The sequence below is a fragment of the Homarus americanus genome, unplaced genomic scaffold, assembly GCF_018991925.1.
Source record: "Homarus americanus isolate GMGI-L3 unplaced genomic scaffold, GMGI_Hamer_2.0 scaffold1024, whole genome shotgun sequence".
Classification (NCBI taxonomy): domain Eukaryota; kingdom Metazoa; phylum Arthropoda; class Malacostraca; order Decapoda; family Nephropidae; genus Homarus; species Homarus americanus.
This window is the reverse complement of record NW_024715228.1, coordinates 1,558,715-1,582,138: the sequence shown is the minus strand read 5'-3', so window position 1 is coordinate 1,582,138 and position 23,424 is coordinate 1,558,715. Positions and strand designations below refer to the sequence as shown.

The following is a 23,424-nucleotide window of genomic DNA, read 5'->3' as shown; positions in this document are numbered from 1 at the left end:
TGTACATTCTATGAGCTGGCTTGTTGAATGTGATAATGTTAATTCTTCTTGTTAACATTTCCTCCTGTACTTAGAACTAGCTCAGTTTTACTACAGACTATTATCATAGATTGTAGTTAAAAATTTTTTACACAATACATAAATAATAAAATATATCACGAAACAGTAACTTTAATTATCCTCACTATCCTCAGGTAGTAGGCCTGTAGGGGTATCGGGATATTAATGTTGTCTAGCACTCAGGATGGAAAGAAACTCTAATGTGGTTTTCTTGTATAATATATAAGTTATATGATAGACAGTCTGGTGCTGGAGATGCCGTGTGGTGGGGAGCTGCTCAGTAGAAGACGTTCGGTGAGTAGCATGTTGAAGGAGGTAGATGTGCAGGAGCTTCGTTAGAGAAGATGTTGCCTGTTGCTGGCCTCCTGGTTGAATGAATGCTGGACAGCTAGGAGCTTGCTGGAGGAGATGTTGCTTGTTCAGGAAAATGGGCAGAATGAGAGTTGGTTGGTGAGGAAGCTCAGAGGACAGCTGGTGGATCGCCATGCTCGCTGGCGGGAGCGAGGACCGCCAGGCAGGCGAGGAGAGGCTAGGGCAGCCAGGCAGCGCCGGAGGAGGAGGTGTTGCTTGTTCAAGAAGAATGGTCAGAATGAATCTCAATGGAGAGACAGAGCTTATATACCCAGCAGCCGCTATGAGTCATGTTGGGAAAACCAGAGAAGTCGCCGGTCTTTTGGCTCGGTTGCTAGGATACGGCGGCATTGGAATGCGGATACGCTTGGTTGCTAGGGAAGACGGTAGCAGGTGGTGACGCCGCTATGCAGTTTGTAGGGGAGACGTCCACTACAGGCTGCTTACCAAACAGGGAGGCACCGGCCTGGGAAGATATTGGAAGCATAATGTGTTGTCTAATGGTAGACCCTGCTGTCATATAGCACCACAAAAATTGTGACCAAGTCCCAGGTTGCTGATCTGACTTTCTGCCTCATTTACACACAATTGCAGGGTCTCAATTGTTTCTCTTACTCTGACAACACAACATACATATACAGTTGTATTGTTTCTCACTCTTGATCTCTTTTTTTTCTTTTGTATGTCTTTATTATTATTATTACTAATATCATTATTATTATTTTTATTTATTTATTTTTTATTATAGCATTTTATTCTTAATACATTATGAAGCAGAATTTCACCATAATATGTAAATTTGCATGAATTATGTTCACCCTTTTTATAAACTTAGCCATCCCTGGAATGGCTCTCATCCTTGTGCTGTCTCCAGTCACATACTGTACACCATCAGAGGCCCCTCCATTACTAAAATATATATAAATTAGCATAATTCATTTTCAAAACTTAATAATCTAGGTTACTATCAAGACAATTATCAAAATAATTTTTTAACCCCTCAAGCGTTAAAGTTATATACACCTTGTAACTTTTGGGGTAAAAAAAAATTGCTTAAAATCTCTGTACAGATAGGATGTTTTTGGCATACAGATTAAGGATCTGTAATAAAAAAAATGAAATTATGATTATTAAGTTTCATATCATTTAGCATAATTATCAAAATTTCAGGAACTAGGGTGCTATTAAAATTAATTTTCAAAATTTCGACCACAGATCCTTAACCAGCATGTCAAGGCCAACCTATACCAAAATCTTGAGCAAAATGAATTTTTTGATCTGCAAAAAATATTGCTCTAAATCTCAATATAGGGTGGTTTCAGCGTGCAGATTTAGGCTGTGTGGTGAAAAAATTTAAATCCTGATTATTAAGTGTCCATATCAATTACCATAATTATCAAGACTTCATAATCTCAGGTACTATTAAGCAGTTGTAAAAAGTACCAGACTCTGTTACTTATGTAAAAGTACAGTATTTTTACACTGGTAAAATGTTATGAAAGAACTGTAGACGTAAATGTATCCAAAGTTCAATGTACTAAAGTGGAAATAAAAATACTGTACAGGTATATCATTCATAAGTACAGAAAGTAAAAAGTAACAAAGTTATTGTCTCAAATATTAAAATAAATCCTCAGTAAAATATAAAAAACTTGTTAACTATGATGAAAATAAAAGACAGTATTACAGATGTATATTTGCAAATCTTTCGATCGAGATTAATCAGTAACCGATTCTAAAAAATTATGGCTGTCCAATTGGAATCTTTTAGGCCTAAATAAAAGCCCAGCATGACTAAACAGACGATCACAAGCAGACGTGAAGAAATGCTTGTGGCGACTCGTTAGCTTCCAAGTTTGTCTTGTGACTGGATATTTAAAACTCTATTGTTTGGGACATGTAAGAAGTAACGATTTTTGTTTTTCAATTGAACAGTATTGGAGTAAAAATATAAGAATACCATACTTAAGCAAATTTTTAATCACACTCCTCGATTATTTGCAGATGACACCCTGGATGCACCCAAGAATGTCTGCGGGTAATTTTAAAGTTGCTAGCATTTTCGCAGCCATACTTCACTGGATTTACTGTTAGTAGTGTTTACTGATAGAATAGTGCCTAAAAGTGATTAATTATGGTACTGTAGCTAGGTTAGCTCATCAATGTAACCACCAGGCTATTGGGCCAAGCTGCGATGTGTTATGGTTTTTTCAACTCGTATTTACGGGTTGATACAGTAAGGTCGGGATATATCGCAACTTTATGTAACGATTCTTTTATTCGCGGCTATCAAAATTATCAAAATTTTCCTATATACAGGGTGTATAGCGATAATTTTTTCTATTTCACGAAGGAAATCGGGCAGGAAATATTTAAAATGTACCTCCATAGCAAACAAATGCGTTATTTGATCACCAGAGGTGCCACCGTGACAGCTCATTCACGCTCGCCCGCTCAGTCTTTCTGAGTGAGTGACAAGAAAGCAGCCGACTCTGCTGCAGATTACGACTTCTAAGGTGAGTGTAAATGGGTTGCTAGTAACGTGTGAAGTAAAGATAATGGAAAGCTTAATGGAAAAGATTTAATAATGTAACTAGAGTAAAAGTCCAAAAATCCGGATGCCAGAAATTCGGACCACCCGAGAATCCGGACTTTTCGAAAACTCGAACTTAACTTCTTTTTTTTTTAATTTAGCTGGGTTTTGTGTGTGTGTGTGCATGCATGAGCGCCACAGCTGCACAGCGACCACGCGGTCGCCACTTTAAAACGAGCAATCAACTGTGACAACGTATGTAATTTTGAGTCCTACTCTTTCCATTTACAGAGTACTGTACAAGCCCATAATAATGGCTCCTAAAGTAGATAAACTTCGTTGTGTGAAGAGAAAGAAGAACACGTTGAAATTGAGTGACAAACATGAAATAGTTAAGAAACTAGAACGTGGTGTGAGCAATACTGTTCTAATGGAAACATACGACACTGGAAAGTCTACAATTTATGATATAAAAAAGGCAAAGAATAAAATTTTAGAATTCACAGCCTTATCTTTGAAACTGCTCGTTTTGATAAATGAAGCATGCTATATTTGCTAATGAATAAACTATCAAAATGTACCTTTATCTCTTCTTTATTTCTCCTGAAATTTGATTTTTAAAAGTACTGCCTGAGAATCCAGAAAAATCCGAAAATCCGGACCGACCCAATCCCCAAGCAGTCCGGATTTTTGGACTACTTCTGTATTATTTTTGGTCTTCGTTTATGCAGGTGAGGGATTGTCAAGCGAGGGTAGCAGTGTGGCGTCTGCTGCCGAGTCTGGTGTTCCCAGGATGGTGCGTCAGCTGTTCCTTGATATTGATATTGAAATGGCCTGTTGTTCCCGAGTTTAGTGTTCATTGGTGCTTTAGTTGTAAGAAAATGAACTCGTTAAGTCAAGTTGAGTCACTTTTTTGGCCTCCAAAACCTCCCTATTTTCCCTATTGATTACCTGTAATTATATATCTCAATTTAGTAGACAGCAAACATCGTTGGACCCTATCTCGCGATATATCCCAACCCTCTTCATTTATTTTTACTTAGTTACATGCACACACACCATCCTACATACATATTGTGAAAGAAGTATACAGTATTACACTGCAATTACAGACATCCTTCATGTTGGGTTAGTTAGATGACTGAGAAAGAAATTCTGTAAGTTTGATCTACATATCAACCCAGCTGGCGCTCAGGTGCCATTCATTCTAGAAATATAATATTTAAGAGGAAAAATTACCTTATGGCAAACCCAACCAACTCAAATTTAATAACAAAGCACGGAGTTGACTTGAGGGTACATTTCGATACATTTTGTTGTCGTGTTTCTGATTAGTTGAGAGGATTTTCTCATTACTATTTACTGTATTTGTATGTCTACATACACACACACACACACATATACAATACAGGTAAAAGAAATAATTGTCATTAGAACGATCACAAAGGCAATGTATATTTCTTCGCACACGAGTAAAAATGTACCACCTCTGGTCAGCAAATGATATTCGCGGCCACTTTGAGACCCAAACCCCCATAAATTTTAAGGGAATGCTGTACCCAAAAAAGGTACTTGAGTATAGTTCTCAAGTAAATTTATTCATTACTTTACAACTCTGCCTATCACTTACCAAATCCACTTATCATGACAGATAAAAGCAAAAAAGCATATTTAGATACAGCATACCAAATGTCAAGGTGGTTAATAAAATACAGTTTTTAGCTGAGAGCTGTATTCTTTGATATCTCAATTAAAATGATACAGGATAATCTTACATAATACTTTATGGAAAACAAAAATACAGCACATTTCCCAAGTAACATACCACCACTTTGCATGGCCATTTCAATGAAATCATGTGACACAATTAGTTAGTGTGAATTGTTTTTATCCACTACACGAAACACTAATTTACAAAACTAAAGTACTGAATGCCATTTCTGAAACATTCATAAATTTTTTTAGACTACAGTATGGAGAAACTTGCCAAATCTACTTCCTATTCTCTACTTCTAATTCTCTAATTCTAAAAGTTGAGATGAATCACATTATGAAGAATATATGAAAAGGAAAATAGACCGACAGTACTTTGAAGATAATCTTGAGTCAGACTGATTTCTTTACAAAACACAATGACTACTCATGTCACATTCACTAACCCTACGTAAGTATCTGAATGGTCCACCAGGGATTACTATCAATTTTATCATAAAGCAATGTGGAGAATATGTGTTGACTTGTACTATAATAAACAAGTGAGAGCTACCAGTTATGTTATTAAAAAGATCACACACATTAATAGGAAACAATAAAGATGTATACCTGAAGTGTGTATAAAATGTATGACATGTTCCAACTTTTCTTAGTACAGTCATCCCTAAGTCTGTGCATTTCTAATGATAGGCAAACTTCTTTTTGTCAGTTTAAACATTTATAAAAATATTAAGAAAATACAGTTTGCAACAATATTTAAGTCTTTAGACCATTCAGATACAGTGATACACATTTGGGATTTGAGATAAAAATTAAATCCAATGTCAGGTAACCTGTAAAAACGTTGGAAGGTCTACAAAGATTCTCCAGTTCATAGTTACAACTTTCAGTCTCTATATTCTAAACATTTTAAAAGTTATTTTAGTTACATGATCAGTTTTATGCATTTGTTGTACATTTTCAAACCCCTACACTTGTGTAAAAGACAAGTAAAAAAGTAAAGCAACCCTGCTCTCATCTCAGTACCGTCCTCTGCGGTCCCGGCGGTCACGATCACGAGAACGTGAACGAGACCTTCGCCTGTGCTTGCCGTCTGTGTGTTTATCCGAGTGCTTATCCCGTGACCTAGAGCGCGAGCGAGATCGGTACTTATAGCGAGAGCGGGATGAACGGGCAAGTAGATTCTTAAGGTGATGTGAGATTGGCTTAACATGCCAAAAGTTACAGAAGCCTCCTTTGCCACACTGACCCATTTCAAATTGCCTACAACATGCCTCACGGAAGTCAGCGACAGGGCACAGGTCACAGTAGATTGGACGGAACATGTACCACCGGTTGTTCAAATCTTCTGCAGCCTTTACAGCATCCTCTTCTCGCCTGAATTTAATATAAACATTACCTCGTAGGTGGTCACACTGGTTATCGCAGACGCACATCTCTTCGATTTCACCATATTTTTCTTCACATTCAAAAAATACATCTTCAAAGAAATACTCAAACTGCTCTTGAATCTCATGGTCACTCATATTGGCAAGGTGGGAACCATCAGCTGACTTTGCAGAGTTCTGTTGACTCACATACATGTTCTGCATCACCACTGTTTGACTGAAATAAAAATTTACCTAAGTTGTAGATGCTGTTGTATGTAGATGATAAAACAGTAGCAGAAACAATGAAATAACAACCTGATATAGCAATAGTCAAGTATTTTGGGAATGAAAGAAAATGAAACTGAATATCAAAGCAAGGTGACTCAGGAAAGGCAACCTTGATTACTGCAGGTTTGTTAAAATGCACTCTACTGTTAGTTTCTTTTGTTTCTGAAAAAATATAAATAGAATAAATAAATAATAATAAAAGCAGTTCAAAATTCCAGTAATATTAGAGTAGAAGCACATGATAACCAGGAACTTGAGGAATCCTTTTTGTAAAAGGTTTTTGCATCTATGAAAAGCCAAAAAAGGTATCTTCAAAACTTTTTTGGCTTTGGTTAAATATTATTTTTCCCCCATCCCCCAAATTATTCTATGCCCACACACTACAATGCTTGCCATATACTGTACAGGTTATTTCATTTTATCTACAGGAATTCTTTCAAAAACTTACCAAATATTGATACATTACATAATTTACCAGTGATACAATGAACCTAACCTATCTAACCCTATGTTAGTTTTCTTCATTTTATCTCCAATAATGTATATCATATAAGTAGCAGTAACTGATAATTCAATCCTGTGTATGAAAAGAACTGAAAAAAAAAATCCCAGAAGTGTTCCTGTGGATAAAAAAGCAAATTGGATATAAACAATGGAGCTACAGTGCATTATGTGTAAGGCAAAAAATTCTTGAAAAATTAGATTAGCAAAAACTTGTTCCTCCCAAACTAACTTTTTGGGCTTTTCATGAGGTAAAAAAGCACTTACCTTCTATAAAAAGAGTAATAAATTTTCTGGTTAACATGCACTATTGAACTGTCTTTCAATATTACCAAAATTCCAATACAGGAGTAGGCTACACACATCAGCCTCCCATTTCCTCTAAAATACATACTCAGCCACTGAGAAGAATGTGTGTGGCAATTAATGTTCAGCCAATCAACAACTCACTCCATCGGCTTTGATCACTTGTGTTTACATCACTATGGTAACTCTTTCCCTCTCCTTATTTGAGCTTAATTTAGTGAGCAAAATTAATCCATAATGCCCTCATCAAGGAGAGGAGAGTGAGTCAGTGTCTGAGTCATCTTCACAGCAGTAACTTCTCCCACCTCATTATATAGGTGATTTAAAACTTACAGGTACAGCATAATTGACTTTTTAATATACATTGTATCTTTAATTATTCCAAAGATCATTAATTAACACTAATTACTCAAATGTTTAAATTGTGAACCCAGATCCTTAATCAGCATGTAAGTACGTACAGTAGTACCTTTGTATGAATTTAAACAAAATCATTTTGTTTTACTCCAAGTATCAAAAACTTAAATAAAGTCACTTATTTATAAAAACATTTCATCTCTGACAATACTCATTGCAGAATTAGTAGGCAAAACCTGTAATATTTGATCACTAACATGAAATGTGATAGGTACACAAACAATTCAGTTACTGGAGTGGACTATTTACTGGAATTTGTTCCTAAAGTTTAATTATTTACCTATTACTGTACGTATATAGTACAGTATTAATTTATGGTAAAATTGCTGTCAAAATAACAATATTTTGAAGTTTAACTGAATTCACATAAAATTCCAGGTTTATCTGTAAAATTCCATAGCTTTTCCAGTCCCAAATAAAACTCCCAGCCTTTTCCAGACCAGTAGACACCCTGATTACCCACCGTTGTCTTACAGTACATTGCTTCAACTGAATGCAATGTTAAGTACAGTTCAATAATTTATTGCATTTTTATCATTACCACTGTTGTTGTTTTTATTTCAAACACTTACCATGTGTACGGTATACAAACATTCTTTGTGCTATTAATAAAGTCCTATGAACGCTCATATATTGCTTATAAATAGCAATGGTGCTGTCTGGCTCCAAATCTCCTTTATTACCTTGTTATAATTAATGTACAGTACCTTGTCCTTATTTAATTGTTTTGATTAATAGTCAGTTTTCATAAATGCATCCTGAGAGTTAATCAAGGTCTACCTGTATATGACTACATAATCAGAACACAAAGTAAGAACTAAGATAATATGGAGAGATTGCACGTGATCACGCACGTTGTAACACTCTCACCAAGATGCTGGATGAAGATCAAGCAGTTGTAAAAGACAGAAAACTGAAAAGGAAAGCATTGGAAGTGATAGTGTAAATACGAGCTGTGAGGCAAGTGACAGAATTAGACAATCCCTAATACTGTTTACTAAGACAACATAAATCATTGGAAGTGGAACATTAATCCTGAAACCTTATTTTCTCATAGAGCTTGTGCCCAATGTCTCTCATAAAACAGGGTGCTTACTAGGGGAATGAGGTCTCCCTACCATACCCAGTACTGATAGCCATGGTAGTACTGTATGTTAACCCATTTTAGGTATTCCAATACCTACCCTTCACAACCACTGCAACAAGATTAGATCAAGTGCAACAGTTCCTCTTGTGAGTCAGCAGGTCTTAAGGGGCTACCACGTGTGTGCATTTTCCTCCAACCTACAGCTCATTTTCTGAGAGTTGGAGAACTCCCATACATTTGGATTTCCTCAAGCTAAGCTGGAGGAAATTGGTAAGTAATAGGGATTATGGGCAATATTAATGGTTTAATTATTTTTTACCTGAAGATCTTGGCTACTTACATACCAAAACAAATCTCCCCTACCACCTGACACATCACTTCACCAGAATGGCAACCAATGTGCAACAGCGTACCTTATGGAACAAAGAAACAGAAGCTTCTCTTATTTAGAAAAATAGGGAATACTGCAGCTTTCTCTTCTGAGTAGCTTGTCAGCCATAATAGTTCTGCCATGTTTGATATGGTTGGAGACAATCATACACAAAGTGAGTGCGTGATAGTCTGTTTTCGGAGACGGAGCAAATCTGACCGGAGGTTGGAGGGAAAAATGTACATGTGTGATGGCTCCTTTAGCCCCTTCACTACAGAGATGCCACTTTTAATATTTTATTTGGCTAATGCCAAATTGTTTTATTCAGCAGGGAGCCACAAGGGGCTAATATTTCCCTTTCATTGGATATGTACAATATTCCCATTACTGGAATTGTCACTTTATGTATAGTCCCGGAGAAACATACCTTTCCTTTAGAATAGTTCAGTACTGTATAACTATTCCCCAAAAATAAAACAAATACTGTACCTGTACTGTGGCTTGTTATGCTTTCTGGAACATCTTTCACTGTGGCGGCAAGCCCCAGTTTTGATGTAGAAGGAGCAGTTGACCTTATCCTTCTCTGTGCCATAGATGGAGGCCAGGTATTCTGCACCTGACATAGACATATTGCCTCCTTACTGTAAAAATAAAATAAATATATACTATACACGGTATGTACTGGTATAAGTCAGGTTATACTTCAGACCACAGGAAGTTCAGCTGTAATACCAAGTAAACTGAATATCATACACTATGCAAATAATCATATTTTCATTATATTCTACTGTAACTCGATATAATATTTTAAGACGCCATAGTTCATTTCATAGAATGTTTACATCACATGGAAATTGTTTCAGTAGCCACCCTAATCAGGATGAAGGTCTGGGTTCCATCTTTGTACAGCACCTTGTGACCTCAGCAGCAAAATACTGTAAGTATACTATTGTGAATGCTTGTTGATGGCCGCCATCCCTACAGCTAGCTTCCACTGATTTTGACAACCATTTATTGGGTATCAATCTACAGTATTCTCCATGTTATTAAGCACTAGAAAGTGGAGCTCTATAGCAAGGATATTGTATACCATACTGATAAGTGGTCTTCAAAATGTCTCTGTTAAATTTGAAATACAGTATCAGTTTCACAGCCATTAATACAGTACACATATTTTCCGTAGACAGTAAGGCTACACCCCCTGCACTTATGACAACTCTCCAACTTCCACCAATGATGCACTCAGTTGCCCGTGTCACAGTTTATCTACTCCCCAGTCTGCTCACTCCTCTGCATGTGGTTAAGCACATTGACCTTTGTACTGTAGTATATGCAGTATGAACCTTCCCCAATTAGGTTACGATAGGTTATTTTTTTTTAATATCATTGTATTGTTTGTATGGATACACCCCATTTCATCACCACTATGTCACTGGTATTAGTGACAAATTGTAAGTTATTATTTTACACGAATAGAAATTACACATGTATACAGACAACTCGAGAAGTATTGTGTTATTATTATACAAGAATATTAATTATTTAATAAAGAAAACGATTAAAACATTGGTAAATAAACAAAATACAGAATAAATGGAGATGATTTGGCACCAGTGTAAAACCACCGAGCAGCAAAGAACAATCTCGCTCTACCCTCTTCTTCACAGAAAAGCCTCAATGGTTGATTTGCAATTGCAACTAGTTGCTGAGCACACGATAAAATCATGCACAAGAAAAGCAAATCATGACAAACAAGTCCATCTCTGGAAGCTGTGGGATGAATATAAAGAAAAAATATCACCACTTCTAATTTCCTAAAAAGTTGTCCTTGTCTTCTGCCGAGCTTGCATGAGTAAATTTTTGTCTTTCATATATTGTTTAAGTTAGATGATTGCAGGTGTATAAACAATGTTTTATTTATACAGGGTATTTTGTTATTTTCGTCTTTAATAAATTGTCTTGGTGTTTTTTTTATTTTCTATCCCAAGCAACAGTTATTTCTGTGTATACTGTATATTGATGGGAATGAAGGCGGTGACGAGACGGGTTGAAAACAGTGATGACTAAACGGGTTGGAGATGAAATGGGAATACCCCGTTTATATTTATCTGTGTAAATAATTTTTGTGTTCCTAAAAAGCCTAACCAGACCTGACCTGACCTGACCTAACCCAAACGGGGGAGCTCTCAGACCACATATATTCGTACAATGGCCTGAGAGATTCCACTCCTGTAAATAATAATAGCAAGGAGAACACTTAGGCTGGGTGAGTTGCCAGATTGCTTTACTGGTTCTGTGCACAAATTTGACAGACATTTGTGAATTTCATCAGTAAATTTACAGAATAGCACCGTTCTTTCATTGGATATTAAAAATAGGTTTTTCCTATGGTATTTGACGAATTTCGAACGAATTTGATATTCATTTCCGCCGGAAATCACTAGTTTTTCAGATACCCCCAGAACAACCTTAAAGGAAAAGTTGGACTTTTTTTTATAAATCACATAAATACCAACCAACCAACTAACCAAACCAAACCTGATCTAACCAGGGTTGTACCTCTTCCAATTCTCACTGTTTGGCTGAAGAAAACTGTGGTGACACCGCCAAATGTGATGTTCTTCACGCAGTGTACATTGATTATTGCATTTTTTATAATTAACGTTGTTCGGTAATACACCGTGTTCAGCCACATCTGGTACTGAAAATTGAAATCTCCACTCCCGACACACCCACGCATTGTTCATTGGCTAAGACAAAAAACTCTTGCCCAATAATAAGTCTCCTATCACTATAGCTAATAAGAAACTCCCACACCACCCCTCGCACATGTGCTGTAGATGCTTAAGAAGCGAAGATGTCAGTAAGGAGCACTGCATGAGGAGGGGTCACACCTCCGAAAAAAATAATAAAATGACATAACGAATGGCAACACTTGTGACTGACCCAATATAATAATATTGGAAATTTAATATTTCGGTTATCCTTAATTTCCGGCGGAAATATCACAGAAGAAAAACGTATTAGAAATGTCTAAACATTATGAAATACATATTAATAACAGCAAGAGGAAGGCCGGTGCTTTACTATAAATGGACCATTTCATCAAACTACCTTTTTCTTGGATCTTTACTAATCACAGGCGTCTAAATGACCAACTTATTAAACCTTTTCCTAGTTTCTGCACATTATATTCAATCATAATATCCAGCTAACAAGCCCTTTTTAATACTTCCTGGTTCACCCCACCATAACAGAGAGTAATGTTTTTTTTTCTTTTTCTTTAACGGGGAATAGCCCACCAGGGCACAGGTCATTGACCCACAATGGGGTCCAAGGGCAAAAGAATAAGAGTAAAAAGAAATTAAAAATAGAAAAGATAAAGATTATATTAATCTATGCCACGAAGATGCCAGAAAACCAGCTTTTTGAAGTGAGACAGATTGCATGTGTATGGAAACAGAAAAAGGCAGAGCATTCCACAGTTTGGCTGTGTGAGGAAAGAAGGATGTACTATAGCGGATTATTCTAGTGTGACCGACATCCACAGAGAAATGATGGGCACCGCGGGCAAGACGTGTATTACGAGCCCATGGCCCTGCCGGCTGTACACAGGATGCCAAATCCACTGAACCTTGCCCGTTAAAGTACTTGTAAAAGCGAGAGAGTGAAGCAGCATTACGGCGAAGAGAAAGGGAAGAGAGATTATCAACTAAAGGAGGAGAGTTAATAAGACAAAATGCCTTTGATTCCACCCTATCTAACAGTTGGACAGAAGAAGAGCCACCCAAGATATGAGAGCAGTACTCCAAGTTTGGACGAATGAATCCCTTATAAACTTGAAGCAACTGCTCAGGAGTGAAGTAGCTACGGCATCTGTACAGCATTCCCAGCTTTAGCAATGTTGAGGATGTGTGGCTTCCATGACATATTAGAGGAAATGTGAGGTCCAGCATATCTACTTTAGAATTTGGCAGAATGATTGTATCCTGAAATGGGATTGGTGGGAGATCACCTAATTTGGAAAGTGTAATTGGTAAATACTGAGTTTTATTACTATTGAATTTAACCAAGTTTCCACCTCCCCATTTAGAGATGCTGCACAGATCTGCATTGACAGATGTAATGATATCAGCTCTTGAAGCAGATCTAGTTTGAGAGTTAGGGGGAAGGGGAAAATGTGAAGAAGAGTGAAGAGTAGAATCATCAGTGTAAGAATGGATAGAATTAGTTGTAGTGTGAAGTAAATCATTGATAAAAAGAAGGAAGAGAGTAGAGAAAGAGCGAGAGGTCGATCCCTCGACAACAACTGCCATGGATCGGTGTCTATCACATCAGTGCAAGAGGTCTACAGATGATTCATTATTTTCTTATAAATTATCTCCACTACTAACGGTAAAGTTTTGTAAATTTAGGAGTTACTAGGAAAAGTCAGGCCAGGTGGTAAAAGGTTAGATCGGTGGTTTATTAAGTGGGTTTTACCCCAACAATTTCCCTCGTCTTCAAAGTCCTGCCCACTTGTGCAAACCATTGTTGCTTCTAGTGATAATGGGTCATGTATCCATAAATAGACATCAAAGAAAATAATAGTCATATTCTTTTAAATCTCCATCAAAAACACAAGCACACCTAATTTGGTTATTAATTTCCCATTATGGTGTCAAACAAATCTTTACCTATTCCAGAAGTTTATCCCCCAATATAAAATGTTATTGGAGTTGTTCCTCACTAGGAGTTGGTTGTCTCTAGTGTAAGGTGTTGCTGCACTACTCTCCGGGACAGTGACTGGGGTCTTCTGGTAGTGGCTTCATCCCACTTACTATAATTTCCAGCCTCCCAAACGACGTACAACTAACAAGAGTCTCTATTTCAGTTTAATATTAAGAATAGCCCTACCTGTTGACTGACTACCTGGATAATAATCGTGTTAATGCCATCCACAACAGCCTCCAACCTGCCGTTCTATACAAACCAAAACATGCAGGAGTATAATCCACACTTTTAATAGTATGGCTACTACTGAACAGCCACACGTATTAATGACAGCAACTTAACAGATCATATGTTTTTCAATACCTTCTAAGAGTCTGGTAAGAAAACTAACAGGAAAATGGTTAATATGAAGTAGCGGCAGTCGGCGTCCTCAGCCCCGCGCCTCCTCCACTACCACCGCCACTCTACGGTTATTAATATTTCTTATACTCACATATCTACCAATTACTATAAGTAGTTTTCCATCTATATTATTTTTAGGAAATATTTATATAATTATACATTTACCTTGTCGTAATATTAATAGTATTATTTAATGTATATATTTTACATTGTATAGGAGGCAGCTCAGGGATTATAATATAGATATATATGTAAATATATTTATTACTTCTAAATATATATGACATAAAATAATTCAATATAATCAAATTTTCAGATAATATTGATAAAAAATGACAATATTATTTGATATATAGAGATGATCCCTGGTATTAATGTTTACAGTCAAGGGAGGAACAACGTGGAGAGAATTATTTAACTATTTTATTATTATCATTTTAGGTGTTCCCTCATCCTCCTCACCACAATGAAAACTGATCAGAAAAATAAACCTTTCAAACATAACAAAAAATGGAAACCGAAACACCATAAAAATAATCAATTAAGACCAACAAATAGACAGAACAAGTTACACATAAAGTTTGATCCAGATGACAGAAGGTGAGTGGTGGACAGTGTTAAATGGTCCTACATGTGTAAATCAGACTGCCAATCACTTCTCTACTAGTATTTGCTGTCATAAAGTCACAAAAAATTGGTAAACTTAATTTAATCTGAGTTAGGTTAGGTTAGGTACATGCACTTGATCTATTAACTCAGATTAAATTAAGTTTATCAATTTTACTTTGTGACACCAAATATTAGTCGAGAAGTGATTGGCAGTCTGATTTATTCTTGTAGGACCATTATTTGACTTCATTGCGGTTACATTTGGGTAAATAGTCAGACCCGTCAAGTACCGCTGCCAGAATGTACCGGTCCGCAGTCTAGTAAATACTTTGGGCCATAGTACTGGGGCCTATTGTTTACATGTACCAGTCCATGGTCCAGTTACAAAACCGGACCATGATTCTGAGGAATGTAGGAAAAAATGGCAATAGGAAATTATGATACTGGAAAAATAGGCATAACCATCAGAGTAGGAAAAAATGGCACATTATTATTATTTATTTGCATGTTTTCGCTAAAATTTTATAACGTTTGTTACTGAAACTTAATTAGAGTTATATCAACCTCATAACATAAGACATTTATTACCTTTAGCTAAAACATTCTACTGTAAGTTAGTGAAAACACGTACATAAATTAATTACAAAATTAAAAATGTCATATTGCATAATATTGTTTAAGACTTCCAATTAATGTTATAGCCAGCGCCTTGCACAAACTCTTGTACTGACTTGCGACCAGCTTGGCGGTCCTGGCAGAGGATCTTCAGCCTTGTCTGGAAGTTCTTATAAACAAGTTTTTGGTGGTTCCTGGGTGGCTCACCACAAGATTCGGTATTCTTATGTTTTCACACCACACATTCATTCCACATATCTATTATCATATTCGAATAAGACGTCTAATTATAAGATAATTTTCATCTAGCACATTACCGTCGCAAATGTATAATAACGGAGATAGCATATCCCAAATTTTCTCTATTTTCTTCCATTAATATTCCTCCATTATCGCCTACCTCACCTCCCACACTGCTTGTTTCCTTCATGAATCATCACGCTCATGAGTTCCTGTACACGTCGCGCGGCCAATCAAAAGCGTTTTATTTTTTGCAACTAATTAAAATAATTTTTGGTTTAATTTAAGGTATTTTTGGCCCAATCAAAATCGATTTTTATTTTGGGTCTCTCATATTTCCAAATTCATATTCATTTCCGACCATGGAAGTCTGTGATGGGTATCACTTAAATTATATGGAGCTGATTGTGAGTTTTTGGGAAAAAAACGAAGAAACTGTAGCATTTTTTTGATCGCATGGTGTTCTCCCGACCTCAGTAAAGTGTCATAAGTGCAAGACTGAATGTAAATATCGCAAAAACCAACATATGTGACGTTGTCGTAACTCGTCCCTTATCCAAAGACAAAGAAGAGATGGCAATAAGGTAAGAAATAGGTGATTCCATCATATGGTGAGAGTCTGTTTGGTTAGGTTAGGTTTGGTTTTTGTTTTTCTAGTGTTTTTGGTGTATTTTTTATTCGCTTAGCCATTATTTTTTTCGGAAAACGTTCCAATAAAATAAATCGATAAAAAAAAACCGGCCAATTTCCGACGGAAATGAAAGTCATATTCTGTCTAAACACACACAAATACACTAGAAAAATATATTTTTGACTTTCTAAGAGAGTGTGGTGCGTTTATGCAAATTTACTCATGATTCATTGATAATGTGCGATGATACTACAGCATGGTCAGCTTGGATTCACTGGATGGAATGCCAGATAGTTGGGTGGCTGTGCCCAACCAACCTGGTAGTAGAGGAAGTAAAGAAAGCTTTGAAAGGAATGGGTGTTAGTTACAAGACTAGCTAGGTCATCCTAAAACTATATCTTGAGCTTGTAAGACCTCACTTGGATGACGCAGTTCAGTTCTGGTCACCGTACTACAAAATGAATATAGAATCCCTTGAAAGAATTCAGAGGAGAATGATGAGACTAATCCCTGGCATTAGGAACCTTGGGAACAGAGACAGGTTAAAGCATCTTAATCTGCACTCCCTTGAGAGACGTAGAGTGAGGGGCGATATGATCGAGGTGTATAAATGGAAGTTGGCTAAACAAAGGTGATATAACAAGTTACCAAACATCATCATTAACTCTAATACGCTGGAAAGCTTCAAACATAGGCTCGTTAGCTCGTTTGTTGTTCATGAGCTTGAAGTGAAATATATTGTGCCATTTTTTCCTAGTATGAAAATTGTGCCATATTTCCCTGTGCCATTTTTTCAGAGTACCGATCCTGAGGCCTATAGTTGACATGTACCACTGCCAGAATGTAAGGTTTTTAAAGATTTGTGGTAAATATTCGTCCATTGGATGTCCTCAGGTTTTGGTACGAGATTATTTTTTTTATTTATGTTTTTCGGTGTTTTACTCAGATCTGAAATTTATTTCTTTTGCAAATTAGTGGTTTTGCAAAAAAATTAACATTTTCATTTTTAACAGAAACTGCTAATTTGCAAAAAAATTTAGGTCAAATTTGAGTAAAATAACAAAAATACACACAAAACAACTATTTTCATACCAAAGGAACCAACCAACCAACCAACCTACCTACCTACCTAACCTAACCTAACCTAACCTAACCTAACCTAACCTAACCTACAAGGAGGAGGAGGAGGAGGAGGTAAGGAGGAGACAACTGACTATTAAGGGAGGATTATTACCTAAGGTAATCATGGCGGGAACCTGCAGACAGCCAATGGGCGAATATTAACCAGAGTTGTTTGGCTTTCTTTTTGTAGTTTATCTCCACATTTTTCCTCTATTCCAAAGCCCTGCCCACTTTGAACAACTAATATTGTTGGTAATTTTATCGGTTAAAATATGCGAAAAATATAACTTACGATGGAAACACTGTAGAATAATTAATTTTTAATTTTTTTCTCATTCTCCCTTTATAAGACTCAATACATAAGTAGGTGTTGGCAACTACAGTGAGTTCTGCTATAACGCGAATTTGCTCTAACGCGATTTATGAATAGAGGAACGATATTTGTATAACGCGAACGCTTGTTTGCTGTTATGCGATTTTGGCTTACTAGTTCTCCAATTTTGTGGTATTAACTGTGAAAATGTTAAGAAGAATATCTCCAAGAAGCGTTCTGGTGATCGAATTCCTGGTGATGATCGTAAAAGAAAGGATATAACACTTGAAGAGAAGCTCGATGTTATCAACCTCAAAATCACCCTTCTGCCCCACCAAGTTATATTCATATTTTTTCAAGGTAAACTGTTACATATACTGTATGATTTCATTATTAGATATGAATGTAACATTTATTTAGACTGTGCTATCCTTTGTGTTAGGCTAACTACTAATTTCTTTTCGATTTCAAGTAGTAATCTGCACCTAACCCTATGTTCTCCATAAGCCCTGTTATTTCTATTACGCGATTTTCTATAACACGATATTTTACAAGAACACAACTATCGCGTTATAGCAGAACTGACTGTACTAAATATTTACCTATTTATTAAATACTGTACGTATATTGAAAATAAGACATGGTTGTCCTGAAGATGTTCTTAATTCTCAGTCCACTGTTCATAAAAGTTTCCTATGTAAATGCTTCATTTTTTTTAGTTGTGACCCAAAATGTGGGCTGGGCTCTGAAGAAGAGGAACGCTATTGGGTTAAAACATGTAAAGCATAGTTGTTTAACATATTTTGTTCCTGGCAGCTGATGTCAGTGTTACAAATGTCCAACCTCTCCACGGAAAATTGTGCGCAGAGTCTAAAACCCTAATCCGACCTAACCTACCCCCACATTCTCCCAAATCCAACAACAATTGTACAGCTTGTTGCAAGAAGTGGTGGTTTTACAGACTGAAAGAATGTTATTGTCCAAATTTACTCCATGTCTTATCTACTATTTTATGATAGTAAATGAAATTAAACATTACCAAATCCTGAAATATTGAAGATTACCTGAGAAGACTCATGTTTACTCAAAAAATTTCTTAAATACAAGGTGCGGGAAGCAGTACGGCATATCTGGCAGGTGTGAGAGAATGTCGTAATCAAAATTTACCTAAAGTTTTATCATCTGTGCAATGTCATTGGATCAAACCAAACATTACCAAAATCTATATTATATAAGAGTACTTAAGCATAATTATATTTACAGTACAGTACTGTACTTGAAAAATAACCTAATATCTTATTGAGTTTAGAATAATCAAATTTATTGAATTTAATGTGTACTGGCCAATTTTAAAAGTACTGTACTGTACATTACTGTACAGATATCAAATTCTAATTTTACTAATCAATTACTTTTGCTCTGTAAAAGTAGCATTTCCAGTAAAACAGTTCTCATATATTCAGGACTTTTTACTTTTGAAGTTACGTTCTTAATAAGCTTCGGAAATTATTTTTCAGGGAATATCTCACAGGGTTCCAGAAGAGGAAGCGAGAGAGACGTGAAAAAGCCCATAAAAAGATTGAAGATGACCTTAAAATGGAAATGAAGAAAATCAGAAAAGATGTAAGATATTCTTATGGTTAAGGTACAGTACTAAGAGATATAATTCTCAGGAATATCTAAATACCATGATCTCTTTGATAAATGGGAGCTAAAAATGAGTGTTCCAAATGTGGACTTGGTGGTAATTCCAGTACTATTCTGATTACTGTAGTACTACAGGGGGTCCCCAACTTATGAATGTCCGACTTATGAATGCCTGCCAATACGAACGGAGTTAAACTTTAAATTTACAGTATTGGAGTTACCTGATGACTTATATTTTACTTTCATTTACTGTATTTTGTGTTAAATTAAGTGATTTTAGGTGTATATAAGGACTTAGGCTATGATATAGTGGGATTTTAAACATTGTTCTGTACTGTAAGTGCGGTATGCACATAGCATGTGTTCCGACTTACTTATAAATCCGACTTAAGAACGTTTTTAGGAACGGAATCTGTTCATAACCCAGGGACTCCCTGTACAGTACAGTACTTTGTTTTGACAGGTTTGCACCTTACTCTTAATTTTTTTATTCAAGCTGCTGTACTACGGTCAATGTGCATAGTTAAAATGACTCTGTACCAAAGCTTCCTTGTCTCTCCATCCAGATACTGCATAGTGTACTGTACAGTACTCTGATTTCTCAGACAAGAATATGGTTCTGGAGTTTCTAGAATTTCCTGTATTTGGAAACACAGTATTGTACAGTACTGTACTTTTACTCTAACTTAACCTTTTTCCTGTGTAAACACATCTGTGCACACATTAATTACCCTTGTCTGTGTAATACCTGTACACATATTTGTAATACCAACAAAATTATTTAAACTTTCTGTGCTATTCCACACTTCTTCTTGGCCACAATATGCCCATGGAGATCCAGGACGTGCTGCCGTTTGTTAACTGCAAAATTAATGTAAACATTGCCTCACTCAGGCACCTAATGCTACCCAGGCAGTACTCTTAAATTTGTTGATGGAGAAATGACATTTATTGGGAACCAACTTTGAAATCTCACGACACAATGAAAGGGTTAAATATATTTTAAGAGAAAATATTGTACAGTAACATTACATTTTTACCAAAGTTCGTAAAGTAAAGGTATTTTTCCCAATTATTTGGGAAATTTCCATTTTTCCGTTACCCGGCAACCATCCTGAAGACGAGGTAGAAAGTGAAGGCATTTAAAGTAGCCAATCATGCTCCTGAATTGCCAGCCTATCACTCACATTACTTATGGGCCGACAGTAATCTGTTAGTTGACCATTCTACTCGGAGTTGCTGCCCCTTGGCTTTATTCTCTAAATCTTGGCTTTTTGGCTTTGACTTTAGGCTCTTGGTTAACATCTTCAACTCTCCCAGCCATAAAATGGGACCTCACTAGCTCAGTTTAATCTTTCTTAAAAACTTACAACAGATATCCCAACTGGTTGCAGTATTGTATACCATAACTAATATTTCATTTATTCTTTTCAGCGGGTTCAGTTAGTCAAGAAAATGGTTTATCAGAATGAAGAAGTGCCAGAAAGTGATAATGATAAGGAGGAGGAGAGTGAAGATGAGAATGTAACTGTTACAAACTGTGGCAATGCAACTGTTGAAATATCTGGGATTGATTTGATCTCTTCCCAGTACCATATTGGCACCAATCAGGCAAGTAATGAAGGGTTTATTCATGTTGCATGTCTTGTCATGATGTGTCTTATATGTGTCTGGGTTATATTGTCACACTTATCATTTTTACTATTTTTTGCTGAGCAGTAGTAGTACAGTATCATAAGTGACAAACCATATATGAAAAATCAGTACAGGTAGATGAAATTGTTTTAGATTTTGAAGAATGAAGGCTTTTGGCATTTAAGGTAATCAAATAAAAGGGTTATTTAGTTTTGACTTTTTCCAGCCAGTTTTTGAAGCCAGGCAGCTCTCATAGTACCTGTACTGTACTATACAGACAGTTTACTGGGGGACTTGAGTTTAACTTCTGTTTCCTATTTATGCAAGTTGGGGTGATTTATTTACAACTATGGTCATACCAGTGGATAGTGGCAGTACAAGGGGTCCTCATTGTATGTCGGAGATGTGTTCCAGAGAAAAGCAACGTGTAATAATATGTTTTATAATGAGGAATTTTCCTCATAAGAGGGAATGTAATTAGGGGTATATGCATTCCAACATTGCAATAATAACCCCTTGAAATATCATCAAATTTGCTTACAATGGGATCATTATAACTTACTGTATTATTAGGATTACTTCATAGCATTTTATATTCTCATACTGAATATTTGTATAAATTTATTGTTATATATGTTTCTCTCATTTTAGATGGACATAGGTAGTACAAACATTGAATCAGCCAGAAAGAAGAGAACCACACTTGAGGAAGGTTCTGGGGATGAGGAAGAGGAGATAAATCAAGAGAAGTTAACTGAGCTTGGCATTCATTGTAAGAAAGATCTGTATCGCTCTCTCAAGAAGAGCACATTCCAGATCATGAAGAAAAGCAAATTGATGAAGATGAAGCAGGCTAGAGATGCAAAAAAGCAGAAAAAGGCACAAGCAAGGGTGAATAATCACAAAAGAAAGTTGAGAAATAAGAAGATGAAGCGCAGACAGACACCATTCAAGGAACAAGAGGCTTAATGTCTGAGCTTTGTATTTGTTTTTTTTATTATTATGTATAGTACAGTATATACTACAGCATAGAATGATTATAGCTTAAGTAAACCAGAGATGTTTTTGAGAAGTAATAAAAGAAACCGACTTTTGTATATGCTTCTGTTTATTTCCCTCTTTCTCTATATATACATTATGTCTCATTTAACCACTTATCAGCTAAGTAGCCATTCAGGTAGTTGGTCTATCTAACGTTAGTACAAAAGGAAACTGGATTTGAGGAATCCTGTGATATTTGGTAGTCAGGGTCACACTGGATAACACCCTTCTCATGTGTGTCTGGACCAAACAGGTGAGAGGTACAAGTTCCTTAGTATCTATGGGTCATACTGTATAAGTCAGTCGCCTTCATACTGTATTCAAACTTGACTTCGGTGTCTCTATGGGGAAGCATTTCATGAACACCTTACCCCTTGTAGTTCCTCCTGTAATGCACAAAAAGACAGTTGCTTTCTTGTTCCTATAGATAGATACTTTGTGTAGCTTAACAAAAAAGTCTTAATCTTCACTAACACTAGAAGTTTAAAGTCCTATCCCATGGAGACTGGAATTGTAGTTAAAATGTTTCAAGCCTTGATTAACACAGCTTATGCTTTTGTTTTGTAATACTCTACTGTACTACAGCACTTCCACATTGTATTAATATTGAAACTTAATTTTGAGTTAATCATTAAAATGTGTAGAAAAATTACTGATGTTTTCAAAAGTAACTGAAACTAAACAGATTATTTCAAGAGTTAAAGTGAGAACATATTACCTGTCAACTTGTATGGTATAATTATTGGAACTTTAGGTTGCACTGTATTGATTAATTATTTAAGTCTCTAGAAAGATGACTCCTGTTTAAAGTGTGTGATACTATTTTATATATCACGGGAAGGTGTGAACCTTCCCCCCTACAAGAGGTTACAAACGAGTGGATCTCACACTTTTGGAAAATATAGTTCTTTTAATCCTCTTCACCAAAAGATCGGCTTGTTAGCCGCTTGGGCGATCGGTCACGTCTCTGTTACGCACTGTATATGAAAAATGAAATTAGTGTTGAATATGACAGTGAAATTAATAAGCTTTAATCTCATGAATTGTGGAAAATATTTTTAATATTTTATATACAGCACTGTGTACTGTATTTAATAAATTGCTGCAAGTTTATAAGGGATTCATTCGTCCAAACTTGGAGTACTGCTCTCATATCTTGGGTGGCTCTTCTTCTGTCCAACTGTTAGATAGGGTGGAATCGAAGGCATTTTGTCTTAACTCTCCTCCTTTCGTTGATAATTTATCTTCACTTTCTCTTCGCCGTAATGCTGCTTCACTCTCTCGCTTTTACAGGTACTTTAACAGGCAAGGGTCGGTGGATTTGGCAGCCTATGTACCGCCGGCAAGGCTATGGGCTCGTAACACTCGCCTTGCCTGCGGTGCCCACCATTTCTGTGTGGATGTCGGTCACACTAGAATAACCCATTATAGTACATCCTTCTTTCCTCACACAACCAAAC

General features: G+C 36.2%; 2 protein-coding genes across 3 annotated transcripts; one reads left to right on the top strand and one right to left on the bottom strand.

Annotated features, from left to right (window-relative positions):
- Nucleotides 1-4,659: 4,659 nt before the first annotated feature.
- LOC121855424 (splicing factor U2af 38 kDa subunit-like) lies at nt 4,660-14,191 on the bottom strand. Of its 2 annotated transcripts, none has more exons than XM_042350360.1 (3): nt 14,073-14,191; nt 9,486-9,637; nt 4,660-6,262 (listed from the first exon to the last, which is right to left on the bottom strand). In XM_042350360.1, exons 2-3 carry the CDS (start codon nt 9,623-9,625, stop codon nt 5,677-5,679), a joined length of 726 nt encoding a protein of 241 aa, XP_042206294.1. In that variant the 5' UTR covers nt 9,626-9,637; nt 14,073-14,191; the 3' UTR covers nt 4,660-5,676. The 2 variants fall into 2 exon arrangements, with proteins under 2 accessions (XP_042206294.1, XP_042206304.1); XM_042350370.1 differs by having other exon boundaries at nt 14,101-14,171.
- A 291-nt stretch (nt 14,192-14,482) lies between these two features.
- On the top strand, nt 14,483-22,020 carry LOC121855417 (nucleolar protein 12-like). The gene is made up of 4 exons (XM_042350348.1): nt 14,483-14,711; nt 19,159-19,264; nt 20,723-20,899; nt 21,575-22,020. Exons 1-4 carry the CDS (start codon nt 14,578-14,580, stop codon nt 21,890-21,892), a joined length of 735 nt encoding a protein of 244 aa, XP_042206282.1. The 5' UTR covers nt 14,483-14,577; the 3' UTR covers nt 21,893-22,020.
- Nucleotides 22,021-23,424: the final 1,404 nt, after the last annotated feature.